The 14,374-nt window shown below is 33.0% G+C and overlaps 2 protein-coding genes across 2 annotated transcripts; one reads left to right on the forward strand and one right to left on the reverse strand.

The window, feature by feature from the left end:
• The first annotated feature begins 1,116 nt into the window (after positions 1–1,116).
• On the forward strand, positions 1,117–6,655 carry LOC124823102 (uncharacterized). The gene is made up of 6 exons (XM_088108448.1): positions 1,117–1,180; positions 3,944–4,632; positions 4,713–5,079; positions 5,182–5,261; positions 5,367–5,578; positions 6,376–6,655. Exons 1-6 carry the CDS (start codon positions 1,117–1,119, stop codon positions 6,653–6,655), a joined length of 1,692 nt encoding a protein of 563 aa, XP_087964574.1.
• Positions 6,656–8,686: 2,031 nt separating this feature from the next.
• LOC124836474 (uncharacterized) lies at positions 8,687–14,013 on the reverse strand. The gene is made up of 6 exons (XM_088104553.1): positions 13,455–14,013; positions 12,476–12,686; positions 12,065–12,141; positions 10,356–11,927; positions 10,089–10,257; positions 8,687–9,591 (listed from the first exon to the last, which is right to left on the reverse strand). The coding sequence occupies exons 2-6, from the start codon at positions 12,555–12,557 to the stop codon at positions 8,987–8,989; spliced, it is 2,505 nt and encodes an 834-aa protein (XP_087960679.1). The 5' UTR covers positions 12,558–12,686; positions 13,455–14,013; the 3' UTR covers positions 8,687–8,986.
• Positions 14,014–14,374: the final 361 nt, after the last annotated feature.

Consider the following 14,374-nt stretch of genomic DNA (forward strand, 5'->3'; position numbering starts at 1 on the left):
TAGATTTAAAAAAATCCTTAAATAAAGTTCTGTTATTTAATTTTAAAGTACTTATAAATTTGAGTAATTTTATTTTGAATTTATATTAAAAATTTTATTTTATCCAGTTTTAAATTTTTTATATTTTTAATTGAATTTTTGTCATCAAATTTTGTTATTGGTTGAATAACTGTTACTTTGTATAGTCATTTCTAGAATATTTTTACTTGAAAAATAAATAAAAAATGACTTAATTAAATTTTAAATTTTTTATAAATTTGAATATTTTCAAGTATTTATTAAAAAATTGTTTTATTGAAAATATGTATAATTTTCGATCGATTTCTAGTTACCAATTGGACCATTTGATTTTCTAATATAAAGTAAAACACCATCGACACAAAAAAGAATAAAGTTTAGAAAACCTAATTATATTTATAAACATCATGTGTATTATTGTCAAAGTTTTATGGTGTTCTGAAAAAATATAAAGATTTTTTAACACTCAATAATATGAACAATTTTTTTTAATAAAAACTCAATTGAAAATAATACTTAAATATAGTAATCAATCAATGAATGAAACAAATTTTTTAATAAAAATTAAGTTTAAAATACCAATTAATTAAACCTTTAAAAAGTATATAAAAGGCTAAAGTTAAAAAAAAAATAACAATAGGATTCAATCGAAATTTAAAGTTTTAGTAAGAATTAAGGGTAGTGCTTAATGATCTCTTATAATAATAGAAACATTTTTTTTTTGTGTGAAGGATTTAATATGGGTGGTCAATCTAAAATCAAATGACATGAAAAATTAAGGGTATAGTGCTTAATGATACTCTTTTATTTGTATCTTACTTAAAGGAGTCACGACTTTTTTTTTTTTGAATTTTATGTAAGGGGGGTAAAATTAACTAAATTAAATTAAATTGTCAAATAATTGTATATTTATATTAAAAATATTGAGTTATTTACAACTAACTATTTTATAATTCAATTTTAAAAAATTAAACTTCTAAAATTGTAATTCAATTATTATTAATTAACTTAAAACTATTTTGACAATGAAACACATAATAGTACATAGGCATTTATAGGTCGAATGTTGAGATAAGTCGGCTAGAAACAAATGTCAAGATGGGTTCAGCCTACGTCAAAGGTTGTGACGGGTCAACTTGGATCAAAGGTTATGATAGACAAGGTCAGACCGAAGGTTAAGAAAAGTCAAGCCAAGCCACGATCAAAATTTGCCTGAATTCGATCACGATCGAAAATTGGTTGAATTTGACAAAGTCGACAACTATCAAAATTTGATTGAATTCGACTGAGTTGGTCATAACTGAAATTTTTTTGAATTTGACCTAGTCGATCCCAACTGAAATTCGATTAAAATCAAAATATATTAAAGACTAAGAGAATAACGAATTACAATTTCATATATATAAAAATTCAAGAACTAAAAATATATTTAAACTATTTATAAAACAAACTTAATTTTAGAGAAAAATATTTTATTTAATATTTTTGTTTTATAATATCATATAAAATGGCAACATTATTGTAGCAAGACATGTACATTTAATAGTGAAGTGGCTTTTACATAGAAGCACCCATCTCCTCCACGTTGTGATAGAGTACAGATCTCGGACATTAGTTGATTCAGAAGTCTATTTCCACCACAACACAGTCCGGTCAATAGTTTCACACATCAACTCTTACCTCACAACATGTCACCTACAAATCAGTGGCTATAGAGTTTGCAATCAACTTCCACACACGCACATGCAACACTTTGTGTTTCATGCTTTGAACACATATTAAGTCATCTTTTGAAATTGTCTCACACCATTTTCCCCTTCTTCATTCCTACACATGCTTAAGAACCTAAATGAAGAAACTCACCGGTCTTCCGTCAATTTTTGTGTTTTAGATCCACTATTCAATTTTAACTTAGACATTTCCAATCACCATCACACACTTACGTACACATGGGTGTCAAAAATGTTTACTTTCAACCAATATTTAGTGTCAACATTGGAAATAAGTATTTCCCATTTTACTATAATATTATGTCTAAATAAAGAATTTATAGAGACTAATTTTTTTATGAAGAATTTGAAACTTTATAAAATATGTTTTTTGTATTCATAATTTTACAAGAAATTAAAATTTTATAAATGTAATTTGGTCAATTATAATTATATGATTTTAAATTTCATCTCATAGGGATTTAAAATTTGTGGTAATTATGTCTCTCTCAAATCTATTTTTCCTTTTAATATTATTTCCTTAAGTCGATTTTAACATGAATTGTACCTTAATTTTAGTTAGATCATTCTTAACTTATCAGTTAAATAAAAAATCAAAATGTCATTAACTCTAACAATTTTATTAAGTATCATTATTGGATTTAATTTATTTTCCGTTCATATCTGTGCATTTATCTTCATATATTTATAGGTTTAATTGCTTGCATTGTCCACAGTTTGGCTGCAACGTGTCAAGTTAGTCCATCTTTTTAAAAAAGTTTCAATCACGTCCAAACTTGGTTTAAAAGTGTCAATTTTGTCCAAACGTATGTAAAATTTGCTTCAATCAAGTCCCTTCCGTTAAATCGCATAAACGGACGTTAATTTTTTTTTCTCTCTCCTCTGCTTCTCTGCTCTACTGCTCTGCTGCTATGCTCTGCTGCTCCTTTAGTAAAATGTTTTTCACTTATATTTAATATTTACATAAATTAAATCATGATCATGATGTAACTAAATGATTTTATCTAAATTATTATTCCACTTTTTTTTACCAATATGCTACATATGATTTATTAATAGAGAATTGTGCCTGTTAATTGAAAGAAAAAATTAAAGTTATACAGTATCTATTAATTAAAATATGTGTGTATTTTAAAGTAAAATAATTTTATTAATCTCAAATATAAATATCTATCTTATATTTTATTATCTTAAAACTATTTTAGTAAATAAATTAATTAATAAATTATTTTAAATATATATGATTTATCCTATTATCTTATATATATTTTTAATATACTTTTAATGACGATAAATTATATATATATAATTAACACAAAACGTATAATTCTTTTTTAAAGAAAATGAAAATATGTAGAAACAGTTCAACCAATATTATACCAAAATAAATAATTTTGTAAATACCTTTTTAGTTAAAGAACAGAAAAATGAATTATTTGATTTTTAGATAATATTTTACTACGAATTATAATATTTTAATTATATTTATTGTTATTATTTTAATATAATATTTTACTACGAAAAGCAATTATCGAATGAAGCAGAAAATGGGTGTGAAAAGAATACTTTTTGTTTAGATTTAGTTTTCATGTTTTTGTAAGATAAACTAAAACCAAGTATAAATATATGAGAAATGAGAGTTTCATCCACAATCATTACTCTCTGCAGAAGTTCTGTATAACTTAGTCCACGTATACTGTTTTTTTCATTTAATATATATGCATAATATTTTCAAATTTTCTAATAATTGCTTAATGTATTATTTTATATTTTATATTATCATTATATTATTTTATAATGTCCAGAGGAGCAGAGCAGAGAAGCAGAGGAGCAGAGGAGAGAGAACTAAAAAATTAACGTCCGTTTTGGTGAATTTAACGGAAGGGACTTGATTGAAGCAAATTTTACATATGTTTGGACGAAATTGACACTTTTAAACGAAGTTTGTACGTAATTGAAATTTTTTTAAAAAGATGGACTACTTTGACACGTTGCAGCCAAACTAGGGACAATGCAAGCAATTAAACCTATATTTATATTCTATTTTTATATTTATATTCCGTTTATATATTGTTTCAAACAATTATATATATGTAAAATTGTACTCTCTTCTTATGGAATAAGAAATACAATTCCTATCCTTTCTTTTCTCATAACATGGTATACTCCCTCTGTTACTCTCGCATCGTTGCAAGATACAACACATGACTATTACATTCATCCTAATGAGAATCCTTCATTGGTGCTTGTTTCCCCGATTCTTGAAGGTCACAATTATCATGGATGGGCTCGCTCGATGTCTATGGCACTACAAATGAAGAATAAATTTGGCTTTGTTGATGGTTCCATTCCTTGTCCAGCTGGTACAGATCTAATGGTTCAAGCATGGAAGCGTTGCAATAATCTAGTTTTATCTTGGATCAATCATTCTGTTTCTCATGAGATTGCTACAAGTATTATTTGGATTGACTCTGCTGCTACGGCATGGAAGGATCTCAAAGATCGTTTCTCCCAAGGTGATTCTGTTCGAATTTCACAATTGCATCAAGATCTTTATTCAATGCATCAGTCTGATCTAAGTGTTACTGCATATTACACTAAAATGAAGATTCTCTGGGATGAACTTTGCAATTTTCGCCCTATTCCTGAATGCCAATCTTCTGCTTCTTGTTGTGTTGTTTCTAAGACAATGAAGGAATATCGTGAAAATGATTGTGTTCTTTGTTTTCTTAGAGGCTTGAATGATAATTACTCTGTTGTTCGCTCTCAGATCCTTCTCATGGATCCCTTGCCTTCTTTACCCAAAATTTTTTCGATGATAATTCAACATGAGCGACAATTACAATCAGGAATTCTTTCTCAACCTCTAGTCATGGCGTCACAAGTTTCTCAATCTAAACCTTCTTTTTCTACCTTCAATGGCAGAGGTAAACCCTCTCCTGCCAATGATTATGGCCGGGGAAGATCTTCATATCAAGGTTCTCAGGCTCGTTATCAAGGTTCTCAGGCTCGTTCCTCAGGGGGAAGGTTTGTGCACCTCGACAATGCACTCACTGTGGCAGGACAAACCACACCATTGATACTTGCTTTCTAATACATGGATTACCACCTGATCTCAAATCCAAAAGAGTCCACAATGTTACAACAGATTCTTCTACAGTAGTTCCTTCTTATAATAATTCTCCGGCACAGTCACATTCCGCAATTTTGGGACTTTCTCAAGAGCAAATTCATGGTTTATTGGCACTTCTTCCTCAATCTAATCCCACAATCCCACATTCTACTAATCTAGTGAGCTCTCATAATGCTTCCACTTCTTCCCAAGCTCAAGGTAATATCTATTCCAAATGGATTCTAGACACAGGTGCTACTGATCATATATCCAATTCTTTGTCTCATTTTATTTCTTATCATAGAATCTCACCAATTACAGTATCACTACCCAACAAGAACTCTTCATTTGCTCATTTTTCTGGCACTGTTTCACTTAGCCCACACCTTACTTTACATAATGTCTTGTTTATTCCTAATTTTTCTGTCAATCTTATTTCGGTCACAAAGTTAACTAAATCTCTATCTTGTAAACTTAACATTTCTGAATTTTCCTGTGAAATACAGGACAAGTCAACCCTGCAGATGATTGGCAAAGCTGAAGAAAGAGATGGCTTGTATGTCATGATAGTTCCTACACCCACACCCCTTGGTTCACCAGCTACTATTACTTCTGAGAATTCTATTGCTTGTTCTACAATAAGACATAACTCTATAGATATTTGGCACTATAGACTAGGGCATCCTTCTTTTTCTTGTTATACCAAATTACGCAACATGTATGCCACTTTACCCAATACAAAATACACGCATTGTGATGCTTGTCATTATTCTAAGCAAAGAAAATTACCTTTTCAATTAAGTACTACTGTTTCAAAAGCTCCTTTTGATTTAATTCATGTTGATATTTGGGGGCCCTATAGTACTTCTTCTGTTGATGGTTTCAAATATTTCTTAACTATAGTGGATGATATGTCTAGATACACATGGATTAAATTAATGACAAGTAAATCAGATACAAGATCACAACTTATTGGCTTTGTTTCTTATATAAAAACACAATTTGGCATTGATGTAAAGCTGTTAGATCAGATAATGGTAATGAGTTTGCAATGACAGATTTTTATAGACAAAAAGGGATACAACATCAATTATCATGTGTTGAAACACCTCAACAAAATGGAGTCGTTGAGAGAAAACATCAACACATTCTCAATGTTGCTAGATCTTTAATGTTTCAATCCCATTTGCCCATAATTTTCTGGTCTTTTGCTGTTCGTTATGCTGTGCAACTCATTAATATTTTACCTTCCAAAGTTTTGACATATTTTTCTCCATCTCAGTTGTTACACAATGTTAAACCTGACATTACTTACTTACGAGTTTTTGTCTCACTTTGCTATGCTTCAACTCTTCAAACTCATAGAACAAAATTTCAACCTCGTGCAAGAAAATGTGTTTTACTGGGTTTTAAAACAGGAGTGAAAGGCTACCTTTTGTTAGATTTCAATTCTAGGGAAATTTTTCTATCAAGGAATGTAGTATTTTATGAAAATATATTTCCTTTTCTTACTAGTGACAAGCACTCACCTATTAATACACAAAATTCCTTGGATTTTGTCACCAAAATTATTTCACCTCCATCACCTCTTTTCTCAGAAGTTACTGATCAACCCTCTTTACCACTTACATCTCCTCCTTCTATTGTTTCCGACCCTGTTATTTTCTCTTCTCAGCCTGTTTCTGTTGAACCTGTCACTGCTACTCCACAAAGGAAATCAATTAGGCCAAAACATACACCATCTTATCTGCAGGACTATCATTGCAACATGTCATCTACTTCTTCCGCCACATAGTCATCCACAGGTACCTTATATCCTATCTCTTCATATCTATCATATGATGCATTATCATCTCTTCATAAATCATATGTCCTTAATCTTTCCCAAGTTAGTGAACCTAAAACCTATAACCAAGCCATCAAACATGATTGTTGGAGAAATGCCATGGATCAAGAAATTGCAGCTTTAGAAAATACCAAAACTTGGGTTTTGACTGATCTACCTAATGGAAAGCAACCTATCGGATGTAAATGGGTATACAAAATAAAGAGGCATGTTGATGGGAGTATTGAACGATACAAGGCAAGGCTTGTAGCCAAAGGCTACACACAACAACAAGGTTTAGATTACTTTGAGACTTTTTCACCTGTTGTCAAACTCACAACAGTAAGATTGGTTCTAGCTTTAGCAGCTTCCAAACATTGGTATTTACATCAACTAGATGTAACTAATGCCTTTTTACATGGGGATCTAGATGAAGAAGTATACATGTCTCTTCCTCTTGGTTATAAATCTGAAAAACCAGGACAAGTTTGCAAGTTGTTGAAGTCTTTATATGGACTCAAACAAGCCTCTAGACAATGGAATTACAAGTTGACAACTACTTTACTTTCTTTGGGCTACACACAATCAAAATCAGATTATTCACTTTTTGTCAAAAGTGATTCTGCTCATATTACCATCTTACTTGTTTATGTAGATGATATAGTTTTGGCAGGTGATGACATCCAGGAAATCCAAACTGTGAAGGCTCTATTGAATGCAAAGTTCAAGATTAAAGACTTAGGCCAACTCAAGTATTTTCTGGGCTTAGAAATTGCAAGATCTCAATAGGGCATTAATTTGTCACAAAGGAAGTATGCTCTAGAGTTACTAGAAGATGCAGGATTGTTGGGGTGTCAACCTGTTTCTACTCCTATACAGCCAGGCACAAAATTTTCCAAGACAGAAGGGAAACCTTATTCAGATGTGCAGGCCTATAGAAGACTTCTTGGCAGGTTACTATATCTAACCAACACAAGACCAGATTTATGTTTCACTGTTAGTACTCTCAGTCAATTTCTTTCCAATCCTTTGGAAGATCACTATGCAGCAGCAATAAGAATCCTGAGATATATCAAGAACAATCCAGGACAAGGATTATTCTTTCCCTCCAACACAGAACATGCTCTCAAGGCTTTTAGTGATTCTGATTGGGCTGCTTGCCCTGACACTAGAAGGTCTGTGACTGGTTTTAATGTGTTCTATGGTGCATCATTAATTAGCTGGAAATCCAAGAAGCAAGGTACTATATCTAGATCATCAACCGAAGCAGAATATAGAGCTTTAGCTTCCACAACATGTGAAATTCAATGGCTTCTGTATTTGCTCCATGATTTGAAACAACCTCTACCACAACCAGTTTCTCTGTTTTGTGACAATCAATCTGCTATACAAATTGCACAAAATCCAGCCATGCATGAAAGAACAAAGCATATTGAAATTGATTGTCATCTCATAAGAGATAAAGTTCAAACTGGTGTAATTAAGCTCCTGTCCATTCCTACTTCAGCACAACTTGCAGACATTCATACTAAAGTTTTGCATCCAGCACAATTTCAATCTTTGTTGTCCAAGCTGAGCATTAAGGATATATATGCTGCAGCTTGAGGGGGATATTGGATTTAATTTATTTTCCGTTCATATCTGTGCATTTATCTTCATATATTTATATTCTATTTTTATATTTATATTCCGTTTATATATTGTTTCAAACAATTATATATATGTAAAATTGTATTCTCTTCTTATGAAATAAGAAATACAATTCCTATCCTTTCTTTTCTCATAACAATCATAATTGCCATTTTTGGTTCCTAATGTGACTAAGGTATCATGGTTTTAGTTACAAAACTTAAACTCAATATCTGCTATATCGGAATGGAACCCAAAGAGTCTTTATAAAGTCACTGTGTATTGATAATCGAGTCAGACCCCACTGAAATCTCTATCATAAGTGCATTGCTACATTATTATAATAGAACAGTGATGTACGACGACACGACGTGTATAAATGTAATTCATATCCATTTTCATTTTGCACATAATAGCATTCTCGATTGTAACATTATATACAGCACAACTAAATTATAAGAATGTCATAAAGTAACCACCTTAGCTGAAATCAATTGACTTTATGTTTTGAAACAATAACCTGCGACCATCACATTCTAGCAGTATTATTTCCCAACTATCTCAGTAGAAAGTAATCTTTCACCGTGGTTACTATGGGAAAATCATGCACTTGCCTTGCTCCGATGTGAAAAGTTATCTCAACAAAGGGAAAAATGATATTTCACACAACACCTACAAGAGCATATCCTTTGTGAATTCTTCAACCAAATCATCGGCGATTGTACATGCAGTCTCTCTTTCCAATGTATCAATCTCATCGTTTGTTAGCCCAGACCAGGAAATAGATCCTAGATCTTGTGCCAAAAAACTGTCAACTGAATAAAGAGATGTGTTAGAGGTTGGATGTAAAGAAACACGGACAATGTCCCATACTAACTTTAGCAGTTCCTTTCCACATGGTGGAGGCTGCAAGGAGGATTTGCTTAGTTTCCTTCTGAATCTAGACAATGTCAAAGGTGGTCCAAGAACAATAGAAAGTGCCTCATTTAACAAATCAAGCAAAACCTTGTGCTCTAACTTATTCTTGTTATGATATTTTCTGGATCTTTCATCCTCCTTCACCAATTTCCTATGAGATTCTTCCACTTCTTCAAAAACTGAGTTGCCAATATATTTATCCCATGAACCAAAGTACAAACCAGAGGCAACAAGCAGATCTCTTACATAAGATTCTGCTGGATCATCCAATTCAACTAATGAAGACTCAATCGGTTCCTGCTTTGTAGTGAAATCATCATAGCCATCGGAATCAAGCTCACTGAGTTGCCTCTTTAGGTCTGTCAAATAAAAGACAGAATTGTCAACAAGAATTTGACATCTGAAAAAGCAATTAGATTCTAAGATACATGGAACTATATATATACATATTTCAATGGTTTACAAGTTTGTATAATTAATATGAACAACGTTTTAGTAAGCGAAGGATTTGCACTTCATGTTAATCGCATTCTCTAAAATACCAACTTAATGAATAAATCGAAATTATTGTGTTTTACAAAATTTCTGGAGCTATATCAAAATTGATATAAACAAAGAATGCATGTTAAAGGAGGATAATAAAGAGGCCAAAATTTGTAGAAATACTAACACATGACTTTAACATGGAAATATCTTGCAAGCAGGGTCACTATCGATTTGAAGAACAGAGTAAATGCTGTTTGTACATTTAACTATACGTGCACATGCAACAAAACAAGGAGAATGCATTGACATTCTATTTATGAAATGTCTGTGGTATCATTTCATCAAATTGAAATATAAAATTGTTTCTTACCGTTCAAACCAGAGCTGATATCTCTAAAAACCTTGGGAACAAAAATATCATCTAATGAAGATGCATCTGGAGTTGATGTTAAACTTGAATACCCAATCTGTCTCCAATGTTCTTCATCAGCACAGCTGCTCACAGATGCAGGACTAGGAGGTACCTCGGTGGAGTTCTCCTAAGAATCACATATGAAACAAACTGTTAGATAACGACCATTTATGCAACATAATTGAAAACAGAGGTCATTGAGGAGAATAATGAAAGCAAACTTACATGTCTGTCACCATGTTTCATGAGAATAGTTGGTCCACTCCTGGCATCTCTCAAAATTTCACCATATTCGGTGCCATGTGATTCTACTTTTGACTTAATCCTTTTGCCAAACAGCTTCCCTCTTAGACCAAGAGTATATTTAAAATTGGAAAGTTTTTCTTTAATATTAAATCCATCTTTCTTCTGTTTTTTAGCACCCACAGGCCTTGCTTCAACCGCTTCAAGCTTCCTCTGAATAAGGGCACCCGTTAAAATGTGGCGGTCCTCCAAAAGAAGCCTTCCAAATAATGCTCCTGATGCAGGAGCAGACAAGGATCTTTCAAGGTTCCTAGGTGACAACTCCTTGTGGAGCAATACGTTGTCATCTAATTTATGTCTATTGGAACATGTTTGTAATTCTTTTTTCTCTTTTAGAACTCCCCACTGGCTCTTGTCATCTGTACCCTTTATAGTATCTTGCTTTAGTCTAACTCTGTCATTCTCTAAATAACAAGCCACTTCAGGAATGTCCAAATGCAATTCATTTTTTACAGTATTTCTTAGCCTCTCTGACAAGAACCTCCTAGTATCTATGTTGAAAAATTCTGGGGAACTTTGTCCGTTGAGCTGCATTTTACTTTTGTATGATCTCGTTGATTCTGAGCGCAGTAAATTAGGTTCAGCATCTCTAGTCATACTTTCTCTGACCTCTTTAGCAACAGATTTATCATTGAAAGGTGTCTCGATTCCACTGGCTCTAATCCCTTGGAGTTCACACTTCAAGCGCTCTCTCACTTCCTCAAGAAAATCTTCTATACCTTTTCTCCTATGTAAACTTGTGAAGTTCTCTTCATGGTTGCAATTGCAAATCCTTTCAGAACCAGGCTTCAAGATAACTATCTGAGTGGGAGAAGTGCATATATCTAATAATCTGCTTTTGGATTTCATCATTAAAGACTCCTCAAAGTCCCTACTTTGTGTTTTACTTCTTGATGGAAAGGATTCTTTTTTCTTAAATGAGTGGCTATCTGTCTTTGAACTCGAAATATGTTGCATGCTCTCCTTGCTCAGGTTCTCTTGAGAAAGCGAAAGCATTCTCCTAGAACCACTTCCGATGTCAACAGCCTTCGGCCACTCCTTAAACCTTGTTGATTGATACTCTTCAAATTCTTTCTTGAATTTTTGGAGTTCCTCTTCTTGAGGATGTTCCCTTGGCTCCGGTTCTCCAAAACTATGTCCACCTTCATCATCTTCATCATCATCATCGATGTGCTGATAAAATGAATCAAATTCCATATGGCTAAAAGAATTCAAGTTTGAAGAACCCCTACCAAACCAACCTTTTCCATTCATTTTCTTCTTTGAAAACTTCCTCTCCATATTTTCATGTGTGCTTTCGTCCAATGGAACGACAGATTTAGTGTCTAATGGTAAAGGCATGGTGTCTATCCCCATCAACCTTGCCACAAGGCTAGGGGCATTACTTCTGGCGCCTGATTGTTTGGAAAAACCCTCTTTGTTCGCTTTTTTCACTGAATCCACATTTGAGTGACTAATTTTCTTTGACCACCCATCTTCTACTTGACAGGAGTACTGAAATTCACCAGAGTTCATTCTATTTAAGAATTGTAAGAAAAATCTGATTTATGCATGGTGAATGAAACACGTTATGAAATGATGGTGGCGTCTTGAAACCCTTAGCATATAAAGCTATGTGAAATGAAACATACTTGTAATTCTCCTTCTGCACAGTGGACCTGAGAGGTTTCTACTTGCAGCTTCATGCCATTTCCAGATGTTTCCATATCTTCATGACACACAGTATGATAACAAGTCAGAATTTAAATAACTATCTGACGAGGGATAAAATAAAACTTAATAATGATAACAATACAACAAACCGAGTCTCGGCAACATATCTTACATAATGCAAGAAACTAATGAGCCCTGATATTTAGACTAACACAGTAACCTTTAAAACATGACAAGGAAATATCCAGATGATGATTTCCATTTTGGGAGAGGGATCCTTCGAGATTAGGGAACAAATGCTCAATTTAGTTTCCTTGAAGCTCATGTAACCAGAAAAGGTATATCGTAGCAAGAGTGAAGTCTCTGTTCAATTTATAAATAGTACTTACCATCGTTATTGTTCTTATGAGCATGAATTTTCTTGGCCATCCTGCCCTGATTGAACTCAAACATGTGCAATAAGCCTCCCATATGGTCAAAGGCTCAACCAGAACACTCTCATGTCATCAATTTCAGGGTTCGTATCTCAAACAATAAAAAGTCAGGTCCTTTCCTCTCCCTCTATACGATGTGAAATGAACCAGCACTCCCTTGCACACCCTGGATTGCCAAAAGTTAATGGGGGCATCAATTGAAGAGCAGTGTATGGTAGAAAAATCAGATCTTAAGACAAAATAAAATCGTTAAGCTGTAAGATCCAAGTTACATTTGGCGCAAACAAGTTTCTGCTTTTTCACAGAGATAACCAATGAGTTCCTTCATAGTAAAGCATACACCAAAAAACTGCACTTTTTCCATTTTTGTGAATGATGTTATAATTGAATGACTAACCTTGCTAACATGAGGCAAGAAGCTTATTACATAGTATTGTATTGCATCCTATGTAGAACATAATACTGAAATATAATTGATAATAACATTGTAATAGCGAAAGGAAAAGAAAACTGACCAATTTTTTCCAGTTTTAGGTGAACGATAGAATTTGAATTTTGATATAAAATTATGAATTGACCTATAAGAAAAATTAGAAAACTTTGACATTCATTCACACACTGAAGAGAAAGAAGAACCTTGGTCTTCTAAGGACCCCATATATCAAAAACTTCAGAATCCATTGATGGAAAAGCAAATCAGAGCAAAGAGAAAACCAAACAACAGGTTTCTGAGAAAATGTAGGAAAAGCAACTCTGAACCTCAAAATTCCGGCATCAGTTAAGAACTTACAGTGAACAAAATAAGATTGTCCCGTCTTTTTGTATCAGAGCCATAAACATCGTACAGTACAAGTGATTCCTTTACGAAACACTCGAATGCACGTTTGGAAAAAAAGTGAGAAACAGAAAACATGTTGCATCAAAATAAACATACCAATGAGCAGAACCAAAAGAAACCCCGTATCCACCAACTGAAACTTCAGCCTGATATCAATTCTCGCCTTACAAAAACAAGAAAGTGGGTATTCTTGAAAAGCATCAAAGCTTCAAACTTGATATCAAAATTGTAAAAGATGGAACAAAACTGGAAAATCCTGGAGGAAGGGAGGGAGGGAGAGAAAGAGAGAGAGAGAGACAGACAGACAGAGACAGAGAGAGAAGTGTGTACGTAGGTGTGTCATGGAAAAGTGGAAAATTGTGAACTGGGATTTTGTATTAAGAAAGAAAGAGAGCCAACGATGAAAACTTCATGGGAAAAATATTGATAATGAGTTAATAATGATGACGACAAAGGAAAAAGCTACAATATTCATAGTGTAGGAAAAGGGAACAAGGCCTCTAATTCCATTGCTGGAAGTGAATGAATGAAAGCGAAGGTTCCCTCTCTGCCATTTATTTAGTTAATTGGTTAATCATTCTCATATTTTCATTCTTTTTCTTTCTTTTTTCCATAAATCTGCTGTCACTCTTGCTGTACCATAGAACACCTTTTTTTTTGTTTTGGTCTAGTGATTAGACTCATGGGTTTGTGTTTTTCTTAATCAGTATCACTTTTCTTGTGAATGTTGCGATTTCCATGTGAGTGAAATCTTTTACCAAGTCATGTAAGTGAACCAATTGAATTTAACAGTTAGATAGAATAAATAATGCTATTATTAGGATGAAAATGAAGTCTTAGAAAGTCGTTGATTGAGGGAGTGAAATCAGGAAACAAATGAAGGCGAAGGACTTGGTAACATACCAAATTCGTACATTATTAAATTCTATTTCCTGCAAAATGGATGGTAATGTCTTCAATGCCTATGATATAGGACGGTTAGATGGTAATAGAAGCCAAGTTCAGGATCATATAAC

Source organism: Vigna umbellata, chromosome 1, assembly GCF_029865625.1.
Source record: "Vigna umbellata cultivar VRB3 chromosome 1, Vumbellata_1.0, whole genome shotgun sequence".
NCBI lineage: Eukaryota > Viridiplantae > Streptophyta > Magnoliopsida > Fabales > Fabaceae > Vigna > Vigna umbellata.